At 48.0% G+C, this 13,904-nt stretch overlaps 1 protein-coding gene across 7 annotated transcripts in view; it reads right to left on the minus strand.

Moving 5' to 3' along the window:
* Ptpmeg2 (Protein tyrosine phosphatase Meg2) overlaps positions 1-13,904 on the minus strand; it is a 31,890-nt gene that overhangs the window by 5,074 nt on the left and 12,912 nt on the right. For 4 of the 7 annotated variants that reach the window (XM_015186751.2, XM_033384352.1, XM_033384353.1 and 1 more), the window contains exons 2-3: positions 12,099-12,512; positions 11,809-12,039 (exon numbers count right to left, since the gene is read on the minus strand). In XM_015186751.2, the coding sequence (XP_015042237.2) occupies positions 11,809-12,039; positions 12,099-12,512 (645 nt within the window). Of the gene's footprint in view, positions 1-6,047; positions 6,315-8,510; positions 8,629-11,808; positions 12,040-12,098; positions 12,513-13,593; positions 13,869-13,904 lie in introns of those variants that run through there. The other 3 variants (XM_015186750.2, XM_015186749.2, XM_015186748.2) reach the window with 3 other exon arrangements.

Below are 13,904 nucleotides of genomic sequence, written 5' to 3' on the forward strand. Positions count from 1 at the left end.
CGGTGGAAAGCGGAGAGGGGAGAGGGGAGAGTGCGTGAAGGAAAACCATTTCATGTTCATGGAAAATCTTAATTAAAGTTCTCCATCGTTTGGTCGTTTGGACGTTTGTTGCACTTGCAACTGCATTTGCAGCTTTTCTGCTCAAAAGTATTTTACAACACTGGCCCTCTCGCCCTCTCGCTCGCGCTCCCTCTGTGGCTCAATAAATTCCCGTTAAAGCTCTAATTGCCAGCATTTTTCCATTACGCATCTTCCACGGGGGCTCCATTGTATGTCCCCCGATTCCAAGGTATATTCAGTAGAAGGTAAGGCCCTCCTCACTTGCTGTATCTCAAACCGTGCGGATACGAATATCGAGTGCCGAAATGATACCAGAAAAATACTAATAGTAATGGTACTAGAAATAATGTTTGAAAAAATACCCGAAAATACACTGGATGTCCTGGTACTAGGTGCTCACTAAAATCCTACTAGATTCAGACCCTAGAATAATAACAGAATAATTCTTTAAAAATACCAGAAAACAGTAGAAACTATACAGCAAATACTGGATATACCAGATCGAAAAATACTATAACAAATACTAAAAGATATCCTCATTACAATTGGAATACAATACGAGGGGAAAAAATACTCGAGAAAATACTAGAATGAGCAGGGGAAATATAATACTAGGGAAAATACCAGAAATATTAATAGCGGATACCATAGAAAATACTAGAATACTGGATGTGCACAAACACACACACCACACACATGGACACACACATTTACGGGGTTTCTTTTGTTACTTGTCGATGCTTTATGGCTGTTGTGCCACCCCCAGCCCCTCCCCCCCACCCATGGCATTCCTTTATGTGTTGTATACTTTCACTCGGGACTCGCCCCACCTGTGGGTGAGTGGCATGAAGAGAGGGAGGGCCTGAGGGCCGGAGGGCAGGCACTTGTTTGCCCTTAAAGGTGGCGCTTGAAAGTAGGCAATGACGGAGAATTCCGGGCATTCCATTCGCTTGCCATATCCATTGCCACATCCATTGCCATTCTACTGCAGTGCAAACATTCATTCGTTTCTACTGCTGCACTCCTGCCTCGTTGCTTGGCTTCTTCGTTTTCCAATTTGCATAGCCAAGACCAGCCCATCCTCCGTTCCCGAGTCCTGGGGATGCAGGAGGAGGCGGCATCCTTGAGCCAAAGAGTGCGTCGTGTGCCCCAAAAAAGGTTTCCAAAGAACTAGATATTGCATGGGCATGGCATAGCCTTGGACATGAAAGGAAACGGATGTCTGAATGGAGTTGCCTGCTGCTCAAGTGGCACGGCGAATTATGAGTCATAATTGAGCTGAACGCCGCCCCTGCCATGCACCGCGGATGTTGCAACCAAATACCAATAAGCGACAAGAGCGGGCAACAGCAGCAGAGGAGAGCGTATCGGGTGAATGGGGAAAATGTGGAGATTCTCTCTCTAATTGGATGACAGACAAGACTCCGCCTGTGGCAGCGAAAGTGTTCCTTTTATGTACAAATCTGAGCAGGATTTTCGTTTTAAGTTTCTTGGGGGCTCCTGCTCCCTCCTGCTGCTTCCTTTCCCTTGCTGTCTATTCCAGTCGCATGCAGGCGATGCCTGACAACATTTCAGGGTCATCCCGATCCGCCCCCCGAATCCAGCCCACCCTTCGCCCACTATGACGGCTATCCCTATGGCTCTATGGCTATCCCACACATTCAATTATAATTGAATTGAGGACGAGGCCGAAGCCGAGGACGAGGACGAGGGAGGACTGCGACTGGCTGACTGTCAGAGATACAGATACGAGAATACGAATATGAATATTTTCGAGTACGTTCGCAATTGGACGGTGGGGGGCCACAATAATGCCCCAATAATCAGAATCTGATGATGACGCTGACTCGTGGACTCCACTCCGCTCCACTCCTCCCCCTCCCCCTCCCCCCCTTTCCCCATGGTTGTATCCCATGGTTGCATAAGGCATATGGCATTCCGTGTATATATAGAAACTTAATTGACAAACGTCCAGGCCACATGGCAACAGGAACGAGCAATCACAGGAACGGGGGCGAAGGTGGCAGGTGGCAGGTGGCACCCACACATACTGCTGTTGTTTCTTGTTGCCTTGAGGGTCAAAAGTCTGTGTGTGCCTGTGTGCGGAAAAGTTGAATGAAATGTCGCGTGGGCACTGCTGGAAGGAGAACCCGGGACGGATTTCAACCCCGTAGAACCTAGAGGATCCCTCGAGTGGGCCGAGCAACGTGCCCGGGCATGACTCTCCTTCATCTGAGACGCCCCCAAATCCTCTGCTTTGCCTTTGGGGGACATGTGTGTTGCGTGTGGGGGGTGCTGCGGATAAGGATGAAGCCAGGATGCAAATGGCAGAGAAGCAAGGCTCTGTGGCTAAAAATAGGTGCCGCTGAACTGCAGGGGAGCCGCCTCTGTTTCAAGGGAAAACCCACACCCACACCCAAAGCCACAGCTTGGAGTGGGTGGGGTGGGTGGGATTGGGTCTTCGTTTCCCAGAATATGGAATGGAGTGTGTCTGCAATCTGCAATCTGCAATCTAATACAATATCTCATATATGTTTTTCCATGAAACGAAACGAATCTAGATACTATAATCATCTGCTGCTGCCGTGCTTCCTGGAAATCCTATCGAGACCGAAATTGAAATAGAAAGATTGTTTCAACACTTCGAGGAAAATGTCATGCCATCCCGTGCCATGTCCCCGGATCTATTAATTCTATCTCGCTAATTTTCCAATGAAAATTGTGCGAAAGAGTAGGTGCTTTTCCTGAGAAAAGCAATCCATCCATAACAAAAACTCTTCCACGAAAAACTATTGCCAAAGCAGGGGGAATCTCAATTACAACCGATATAACGATTTCATTTCGTTTGAATCTTTGAAATGAAGTGTGTTCCGAGCGGTGTGATTGCTCAGAGGGGGGGGGGGGGGGGGGGGGGGGGGGGGGGGGGATGGGCCGATGGGGCGATGGGGGATGGCGTCACAAATAAGCCAATTAAGAGAATTCCCGGGAAATCAAAGCCCTTTTTGGGCTTTGGGCACTCCCCCAATGACTTTTCTCCTGTACCAGCAGCGTCCTTTATCTCCTGCAATACTGTAATGTACTGCACTGTACTGCACTGTACTGTCGTGTTGCATCATCCCATTGCACTCTCTCTCTCTCGCAGCAATTCCCCCTTCCGATCTTCCTTCTATTTCTCTCTTGTTCTACCGCGCCACACTCGACTGAGACGACTCTCTTTCGCTCTCAGCAAATACGAGTTGGAAGAATAACGGACTGCGTAGATTCCGTCTTTGCCTGTTGATGCTCTTCCTTGCTTCAGAGTTTTCTGCTACGACCTGTTCTTCGAGGAAAAAGAAAAGGAAACGAAAGCCCTTTTCTCCTGGAAAAGAAAGGAGTACAATCCGAGACTGTATTTACTGTATTTGCTTGTGATTATGCTTTCGTTTTTGTGTTGTCTTTTGTCCCACAAAATAAATATCCAAACGCACAAAAATTGTTGGGGGACGTCGCAGAAGAGAGGCAGGGGGGCGGGGGTCACGGCATAGAAACAATAAATAAATAAATAAAATATATGCAAAATTAGCCATTGACCAAAATGGGTAATGCTTTTTTTCTTTTCTTTTTGAAGCTTTGTCGCCGGCTTTGGGCATGAAACGAATTTGTCGCGGGCGTCCGTCCGTCCGCCCGTCCGTCCGTCCCGACGCTCGGCGTTTGGCCAAAAAAGGCGAAAGCGGCACGCACCGAACACTGAGCACAAAACACACACAGAAAGAGAGGCGAAAAGCAGAAGGAAGAGGGCGGATAAAGCGGAAGAGGCAAGAAAAACAAACTGTTTGGCCAGATCCAGTCATCAGATGTTCCAAAAGGGAAATGGAAATGTCGGATTGTATAAGGAGCGTACGAATGTATCTACAAGACACATTTGAATGCTCGGAATGTTCCAATATTTGTACGTAACTCCGAGCTCCTAGCCAGGCTCTTCGCTCTCCCCCTCCTGCCAGCAGAGAGCGAAGAAGAGGCGAGCCACAGAGCCACAGAGCCACAAGAGAGCGTGTTCCACCGTCGGAATTCTCCCGGACACGGTCAAATGTTGGACGGGCGAGCCGGATGTTCGTGCATTCGATTGCTTTGCATTTTCGGTGTGATTATTTATTTATTTATTTGCACAATACGTACAATAAATAAATACACTCTATCGAAGCTGTAGTACCTGCCAGGCTATTTTTGGTTTATTAATGTGCGTGTGCGTGTCCTCTCCCTCTCCCCCTCTCCCCGGGGGAGCAGGACTTGCCATTTTCAAGAGTTTTTCCTTGAAATTCTCTCGAATTTGTGTCAAACAATAAATCGAAGAGATACAAAGTGGGGGTGGGGGGCGAATCTCTAAGGGATTTCCAATTGATTAGCTTTTTGGCATAGGTTTCCATTGGCGTTGAATTTGGCATGAGGCATGAGGCATGCGGCATGAGGAATGTGGCCTGTGGCATGTGGCATCATGTGTATCGTGTGTCACTCAATCGATTTAAAGAGCTCTCCAATTAGCATGGCTTATCCCCAGACCTCCTCCTCCTCGAGAGCCAGCGAGAGCCCCAAGCCTCGATCCGAAGCCATCAAATATTGATTTCACCTTTTCCACTATGGACTTCCACATTTCTGTGTGGAATGTGGAATGTGGAACGTTCAATGCGGGATGTGTGTGGCGGAGTGTGGGATGCGTGTCCTTCATTCCTGTATTCGAATATTATTTATGACTTCATTTCGGGAGGCTTTGCTGCCTGAACTTTTGGCACCTGACAGCAGTGCCCTTCACCGATATCTATCGGTTGTTTCCTTTCTTCCTTCATCGCATACCGAAAGATCGATCTCTTGCGATGATCGAGTGGCACCCCAGCACCTGCCTGACACCATGGAATGCCGCATGTTGCAGCTTTTGTGGCGAAGAGGTCTGCCTTAAAGGTACATCTACCTCTACCTACGAATATTTATAGACACAATACAATGCGATACGATAGTTCTCCTCCACGGACGTCTATGGACATAAATCATGAAGAAAAGAAACAAAAGGCAAAGACGTGAAACCACACCAACAGCTGTGTTTGATTGGCTCTACTTCTGCCCATCCTTCTACCTTTTGCCCCCTCTTCCTTGGTGTTTGCTGAGAGACGACAGCTTTCTTTGGGCCAAAGACAGGGAAGACAAAAGCCTCACCGACAGCACACACATCACCTGCTGCCAACATCATACAAAATCGACAGAACAGGAAGGAACAGAACAGAAGAGAACAGAAGAGAAGAGAAAAGGACCCAGGAAGTTCTTACTTTTCGCGCCTTTCTCCTGTCTGTCGCTCTTCTTTCTGCTCTCCTCCTGGGTTCCCTTTCTGCAGCCCAATTCCTTCTCTTCGCGCCTGGAAGAATCTTCGGGCTATATTCTACCCATCCTAGTGGCAGTGCCAGTGGATCCCTTCATGGAATCTACCGCCTTTCGAATGCCACGATTGGCATACTGCAGCCACAGTCACAGCCTCAAATAGTCTTCCAAATAGTTGACCTACTTATTAGGAGAGTCCTGCCTGGCCCCCGAAGTCCTGGCTAATTGACAGGCGCAACACCTCCTAAATTATTGATTAGTAGCCAAAGCCAGGGGGGCGTACGGAGGGGGCCTTTGAGTTTGATTGCGCGATTATTCTATGAGTGAATCCAGTGAATCCATGAATAAAGCGAATCCAGTGAATCCAATGAATCACTGAATACATTTCGAAAGCTAATGAATCATAAAAAACCCACTAAATCAGAGACGACAAACAGACAACAACAAGAAACTCAAATTATATTTAAATGTTTGTCTACAAATACCTTGAAAACCAAAAAACTAGCCAAGAGGGAGAGGGAGAGGGGGAGAGAGCAGTAATGAGGGGGCGACTCGTACGAATATGTGTCTAGTATTGGATCGGAGTGTACCTCTCCTATACATATAACTATGTACTTATTTATATTCAATTCAATTTGTAGTACCTGCTGAATGGAGCTTAGATTGTGGCTGCTTCTTGAGTGGTTGCTGCTGCTCTCGCTCTCCTGTCTAATTATTCAGATTTAGTATCGTAATATCGTGCTACACAGTTTCGCGGGAGGTGGAATGGATGCTGGTGGGATGGTGGGACGGCATGGGGGGCGTGGGGGGCGTGGGGTCTGCTGCCGCTGGTTCGCACAATTAAATGCTAATTTCCTTTTGGTTTTTTTTTTCTTTGTTTTTTTGTTTTTTGGCTGCACTTCCAATTGAACAATTTTTTTGTATTTTACATAACTTTTCTTTTTGATTGTTTTTGTTTTTTTTTGTTTTTTGTTTCGTGTGCACTTTTTGTTGTTGTTGTTGTTGCTGCTGTTTTGTTTCAACAATTGCCTGTCACATTACACAACGAGAGGCAGGCAGAGATGCACTTGCACTTGCACATCCACATCCACATCCACATCCTCCTGTTCGCCGACCGGAAAGGACACGGAAGGCACGGGAGCGGGGAGCGGGGTGCGGGGTGCGGGAGGGGGAGGGGCGAAAAAACAAAACAAAATTTAAAGTTATTTTCCCTTGAATTTCGTTTCGGGGCTTTGTGCTCTTGGTGGCCGCCAGGTGGACGACGTCGCGACGTTACTTGTAGATACTTGTAGATACTTTTCTCTCTCTTTCACCCGACCAGCGACGGATCTCTGGGCAATGTATCTTCTTCCTTTTGTTTTTGTGCTGCTGTCAAAACATTCAACAAACTAAAAACCAAAATTTTGGTTTCTGTAGATACACACACACACACACACACACACGGTCACACAGACACGGAGAGACACAGACACACACACGCACAGACAAAGAGTGGGTTTTCTTTTGGCAGTCACTGTGTTCCGTTTTTTGCACTTGGAAAAAATTCGACGATGTTTTTGTCTTTTAATTCTTTGCGTGGTGCCGGAGGGGGCGGGGGCGGGGGCGGTGCAGGTTTATTTTACAATATATTTCGCGAGTGGGTGTCCCCCGTTTCGAATAGGGGAAGCGAGGCGTTTGAATAGTTATTGAATATCGAATGAATACACGAGATCTGAATACTGTTTCGTCTCGCGCGTCGTCTCGTGGAAAGCTGAACTACGTCTGACTGCTGCTGCTCCGGCGGCTGCCTTTATTTTTTTTGTCCGTTTCGTTTTCGCTTTTCGCTTTTTCGCTTGCTTTTTTTCGTTCTCGGCGCACGCGCTCTCTGCCACCACCTCGGCCACTCTCTCACGCTCGCGCTCACGCTCCCTCTCCCTCTACCGCCCCATTCCCAGCGACGGCTCGTGCCGTCCGAGAGAGAGACACAGGGTTGCTGCCTGCCGGAGAAAGAGAGAGTACTCCGCTGCTGTGGGGGTTGTTCCGTTGTTCCTGCTGCAAGGTTGCATGTGTCTCTGCGTCTCGGTTGTCGCTGCAGCTGCTGCTCCTGCCCCGAATGGGTGGGATGGTGGTTGCTCGCTGCCAGGGTTGCCATCGCTGTCCGTGGGACAGGGGGTTGCCATATGGCAACCGAAAGTAGCCGAAAAACATTGCCAGAACTTCTCATTTTTAATGGAAAAGTCAACATATGTTTTCGAATATACTCGAGCTTGAAGCAGCAACAGGAAATCAGGAATTACCGTTACCCCCGAGAAGCGGCAGTGAAGGTACAGTCACCAGGGTTGCCACATAACCTCTCAACTGCTCTCAAATGATTTCCAATCAGATTTTGGAGTTTAGAACCACACCACTGAGTGGGTGCAGGGGGGCGGGGGGCTGACAGTTATGTTCTGTTGCAATGCGGAAGTTCGAAGTGTAATTGATGATTCCGCGGCTCAATAATAAAGGTTGGTGGGTTGCACAAACAATTCCGTTGTTTCTTGATCGAATTTGCATTTTTACACACACACACACGCACACGCACACAGAATTAGAGAGAGAGAGAGAGAGAGAGAGAGAGAGAGGGGATAAATACTCAACATTTGAGTCAATGTCGAGGAAGGAACGGGGCACTGGCTACAGCCAACAAAAAGAATAAAAGCACGTTGTAAAAATAACACACAAATCGTATTTAAGCCGTTTTGAGTGAGTGAATGAATGAAATGATACGAATGGCCTCTCTCTCTCTGTCTTTCCGTCTCTATCGGTCTATCGCTCTATCGCTCTCTCTGTTGGTACTATAAATATCTCAAAAGGAGAGTCGAGTCGATATCCCATCTGTCAATCGAGGTTGGGCCAAGTGTTTTTTGGGCCAAGTGCAAGCACCGTCCATCCCACACCACGACATCCAACAATAAAAGCACTATTTATTATTGTACGAAATATTTAACACACGCGCGCATTCCGCATTTCGTATCGCGTATCGGAAATGGTTTTTCCATATTGGAAAAGGCTTTTCACAACAATAATTCAACACACGCACATGTTCCGCTTCTTCTTCTTTTTTGTTTCTGTTTCTGTTCTTCTCCTACTTCTTCGTTTGTTGTTGATCTCCTCTTCCTTTTTATTCTCTTCTCTGTTTCTTCTGTCTGCTGGTCTGCTGGTCTGCTGGTGTGGAGTGTGGGTTTTTGGATACAATCTATAAACGTCGACTAGAACACGTCAACTGAATTAGTTAATCAGGCAAAAGATAGCCACAAGCGACGTATTCACGTAGCGCCAAGCACACACCACACGGCGGAAAGAGCAGGAGAGCGGCAGCGAGTGAGAGCGAGCTTTGGCACGCTCACTTGTTCGCTGGCTGCCTCTGCCTCTGCCTCTGCCTCTGCCGCTCCCTCTCCCACTCCCTCTTTCCTCTTTCCACTGACTAAAAAGTGAGAGTGAAAAAGCGTAGGCATATGACGCACGCGAGTGTTGTGTGTGGTGTGTGTGTGAGTGCGAGAGTACGTATGTATATCTATGATGCACTCTTTCAACCATCGCATCTGATTTGATCTGATATTTTCATTGATTTAATTCCCATCCAAGCAGCAAAATGTTGCGTATGCGTGATGATGGTGGAATATTGCGCATACGCGACACCCTGAGGCACCCTGTCCCAGTGCCCTTTGGCACAGAGAGAGAGAGGGAGATTAGCCGCTATTTATCTTTTCCCGCCTACCTTCCGTCGTTGTGTCTCGCTCAGCAGCACACACCAGCGCACGCGGGCCAAAGAGAACGAACGCCTACACACACCTACACCGAAGGTTTGTGCTCTCTCACACTCCCGCTCGCTCTCACTCACCGACGCTTCAGCAAAGGTACATGCATATGTGACATGCGAAGGTAACGTAATCCGCTCTCTCGCTACACATACGGGGCGACTCTGCCTCACCTATCATTGAATATACCTTCACACAGCTGTGTTGTGTTCCATTTGCGTTTCAATAAGAAAAGAGACCAAGAGAGAGAGAATGAGAATGAGCGAATGAATGAATGAGAGAGCACCCACGCAAATCATTTTCATTGTTAACTTTATTTTATGTGCGTTTTGATTTCGTACTGTGGAATATATATGGAATATACATATATAATATGTATGGGAGTAGATTATATGCGTATGTATACAAAGGTGTATCCCCCACATACCTTTTGAAGGCCTTCCTTCGGGTCAAGGAAGGCGCAAGCCCGCCTCCGCAGTCAGCCGGCCGGCGATGTCTGCCCTCTCTCATCCCACCCCCCCTGTTCCACTCCCCTTTCCCATATTGTTTATGATCTCCAGCAGCAACGGTACCACTGGCCGGTGAAAAATAAAACGCAATTGCAAAGTAAACAAAAACAAAATAAAAGCGAAACAAAGATCATGGAAAGTGTGCTTCGGCTTAGCGGGGGGGCAGACCTGCAGACCAACCCCCCACCCGCCAGCCAGCCAGCAGCCAGCAGCCAATGAGATGGAAAACAACACGAAAGTAAAGACCATTCTCCCGAGGGACCGACACTTTAGATACCCTTACCATTCCCATGGTTGGATTATATTAATTCGCATGCCATATTATCCGACGGAAGTACCTTTAGATACATTTCTTCAGGCATAAAAAACTGTTTTCCCAATGGCAATTCCGTTTCATAATCCTGATACCCAAGGCCCCCCCACTGAAGAGTATCCGCAGGCCTGATAGCAACAAGAGCGATAACAGCTACCTGTTGTTGTTTCTTTCTGCCGCCACTGTATGCAAATAAGCGGATGAAAAGCGGGAAGGGGACAGACACGGGTCAGGGGAAATGGAGGCAGACAGGCTGCGTTCTGCGGGCTGCGGGCTACGGGTTGTCCCCAATCCAAATTGCGTCTTACTCTGACTAAGGGTAGTGTAATTTGAGCTTTTGTTCTTGTTGTTGCCTTCTCCCAGCTCTTGCGTGGGCAGAGACGCCGCCAGAGAAGCATCAACGCCCACGCACCGCTAGGTCGGGACTTGATGCTGCTCTGCGGCTGTGACGCTGTGACGATGCTGCGCTGCTGCTGCAGTGCTGCTGCTGTGCTGCTGTGACGCTCTCTGTTTCTCTCAAATAGTCGTGTGCTTGTGTGTGGGTGTTGGTCGGTGAAGGATTTCCGGGTGAATCGTTTCTATGGGAGCCAAAAGATGACTATCGAGCTGACTCGATGGAGAACACTGGGCTTACAGAAAAATGTAAGCCCCTGGCGGAAGAGCAGGAATGGAGGGGGAGACCAAAGAACTTTGCTATGTTAACTAACAGAAAGAAAACAAAAACACACGTGTAACATGGCCATGTTAACGGTGGCAGGAAAAACAGGCAGTTCCATTCCATGTTAAGACAGCACGTTAACAGCTCAGAGGAAGAGAAGAGCGCACGCTGTTAGCTAACAGAGGCGCATTGGCGGTTGGCTGTTGGCTGTTGGCTAACAGAAGTGATCTTCGACCACTGAAAAAAGCTCTGTTAAGCAGCAGACGATTAGGCAGAATAATTTGCATGCAATAATTATGTACAGCGGCTTCCCAGCACTGGCAACGAACTGCAACCAAGCCAAGTCGCGCTCTCCTCTCCTGCTCGCTCCCTTCACGTGCCACTCCCCCTCCCCCAACAACAAAATGCAAGTAAATGAAGAAAATTTGCCGCATGACATGAAAAGCCAACGAAACGAAACAGAAATTTTCAGCTTGAAGACATTTCCCAACCACTTTGTTGATAGGCAGAGGCACGGCCCGGCCCTCCCCGTGGCACAGATCCGCAGATGAATGCCCCACCACGTACTGGTAAATACATAGAAACAAAAGCTGCGACAAAATAGCTGCAGAGGCAGAGGCAGAGGCAGTGGCAGCAACAGCAGCAGCAGCAGTAGCATATGGAAATATTAATAGAAGACATCGTGTTTTAATATTTATAATTTCCAGGGGCTGACTTCCACGCTCCGTGCCTTTTTGGGGCAAGCTCAGATCGGAGTTGAGTCGACACACGACGAACGACACACGCGACTCGACTTGCGACTTGCGCCGGAAATGAGGCACAAACCACGCCACCGACTGCCTTCGGAAGAGTCTCCTAAGCTGACATTGATGTTAGGAAGGAAAAAGACTGACTTTTGTCCCCTTTAGTGTCCCCCAAATTCGAGTATGCACATACATATGTAAATATTATCTCTAGGAACCGAAAGCCTTAAAGAAGAGTTCTTCCAGCTCGATTAATCGTAGATCTCCGATATGAATGTTAAACATAAGTAAGCAATGGATCAAACTGTAGTTTCTGTTTTGCGAAAGAAGTGACTTGGCTCCATGACATTTGCATTCCATGAATGCTTCCGTTTCAGGGGACTCCGTTTCTCCTTCTGAGACTCACCTTTAGCAGGGTGAGTATCTTCTGTGAGAGGTCGTAGTCAAAGTTTGAATACTTGGAGCCGCTCATGTCGTAGATAAACACCAGTCCCGCACGCTGCGTCTCCGTGTCCTGCAGGGCGCTGTCCAGTTGATAAACGATCCCCTGCAGCGTCGTCGTATGGCCCACGCTCAACGGACTGTGTCGATTGGCGGTGAACAAGGCAATCGCCGCTCCACTGGAGGTCCGGGCGGGCTGTTGGAGAAATAAAACATAAGTTTCAGGGACACAGGATGCAGGGAATGTACTCTTACGAGGATTGTAAATTTTCCAGTCTGCAGCTCGGAGCGCAGCGGCTCCACATCCGGATCGATGTTGTAGAGATACTCCTTCTGGCGGATCTGCTCATGCTGTTCGTAGAGCGACACGGCTCGTGGTATATCGAATTTACGGGCGTACAAAAACTTGACGGCTGTGGTGTGTGAAATGTGTCGCCTGAAGACGGGTACTGGCCCTTCTCCTCCTCCTGCTATCGCTCCTGCTGTGGCAGCTTCCGTTGGTGGCGCTGTAAAGGCCAGTGGCGGCTGTGTGCCGCTGGCGGAGGCTGTGGAGGAGGCAGAGACAGAAGCAGAGGCTGCTGATAACGTGGATGTGGATGCTGTCAAAGTCCCTGCTGCTGCTGCTGTGGCACAAAGATTGTTGCAGAGATCTATGAATTGTTGCACAGCCTGAAACGAGAAGATGAACGAAAACGAAAGCTCATGAGAAAACTGTTCCGTGTTATTCAAAAAGATTTCCCCATTTCCCCATAAACTTGAACTATATGTGGCAGCGAGTGCGAAGGATGATGCACGCAGAACAGAAATTACACAACTTTCCATCGAATGTCGTGACACTCGATCGCGATACGCGATCAAGATTGTAATTAATCAATTGATCATTCTATCCTCCTATAAGTGTGAGCAAATTACTCATTCGATGATCTATTCCATCGGAGGGAGACTGGAAGTCGGAGAGTCGGAGAGGTGTGGACGTACACCGACTAGCTAGCTCACAATTGGTATAAGAGTTTATTATTAGTAGGGCTAATCAAGCACTGGCCCACAGTCCCTATCGAGTCGCAGCTCCTTAACGTGCTATATTTATTACCCCCCGTATTCATTGGAGTACTGGAGCAAGCATTCCTGGAAGTACTGGGTGCTCGTTCCAGGGAATGCTATCGGAAATTCCCAATCGAAAATCTCTCTCAGAGATCTTTCCGCGAATCCAAAATATTAATTTTCGATTACGAACAGAGTTGCGTGTCATTCGAGCTCTCTTCCATTTATATCATTCGTAGAGTTCTTCTTTTTCGGTGGGCCACAAAAAAAAGTGCAAGTTTCAGCAGCAACCTCTTGACCTCGTTCTCCATCCAAACGACACCCGTTCGTTTCGAAGCAGTTCAAAGCTCCAAAATGTATGGTGCCCTCTCCCTCTCTCTCCCACTGGAGTCTCTCCTAACAGTGGGTGTTTACACGGTTCTCTCCCTATCGTTCTTTCTTTCTCTCTCTCTCTCTCTCTCTCTCTCTCTGATAAGAGTGTAGATACATTTCCCCATCCATGGCATGGTACAAATTCCATAAACGTTTCGATTCTTTCATTCATTCATGCGCAATTTCTATGGGAAGTTAATTAGAGAATTCGTATGCCATCCGCGACGCGACGCGACGCTCTTTCGCCAGACACACAGATGCACACTTCCCCTTCTACGGATGACGCGTGCCGCCTGGAATGAAACGGATCTCCGGTTCTCCTGTCCACTCCACCCACCTGTTCGCGGCTGTGACGTCGCTGGTAAAGATGAACCATCGTATCGTATCGTATTTTATCGTATCCGTGGGTTTATTCAGAGGATCGGTACCAAATCATTCACCAGTTGAGAACCGAAAGCACACACACAAAAACAACACAATATATCCTCCGCTTATCACTTCCTCTTTCGCTTTTCTTTTGCTTTGCCCTGGCTGTTCTGTAATTTATTTTGTTCTCTTGTTTCTCTCTTTATTCGCGACGTTCCGCTGTGCTCAAAGCTTTCCCCATTACTGACGACGACCGACGGCGGCGGCGGCGGCGGCACTTCG

This window comes from Drosophila pseudoobscura, chromosome X (genome assembly GCF_009870125.1).
Source record: "Drosophila pseudoobscura strain MV-25-SWS-2005 chromosome X, UCI_Dpse_MV25, whole genome shotgun sequence".
NCBI classification, from domain to species: domain Eukaryota; kingdom Metazoa; phylum Arthropoda; class Insecta; order Diptera; family Drosophilidae; genus Drosophila; species Drosophila pseudoobscura.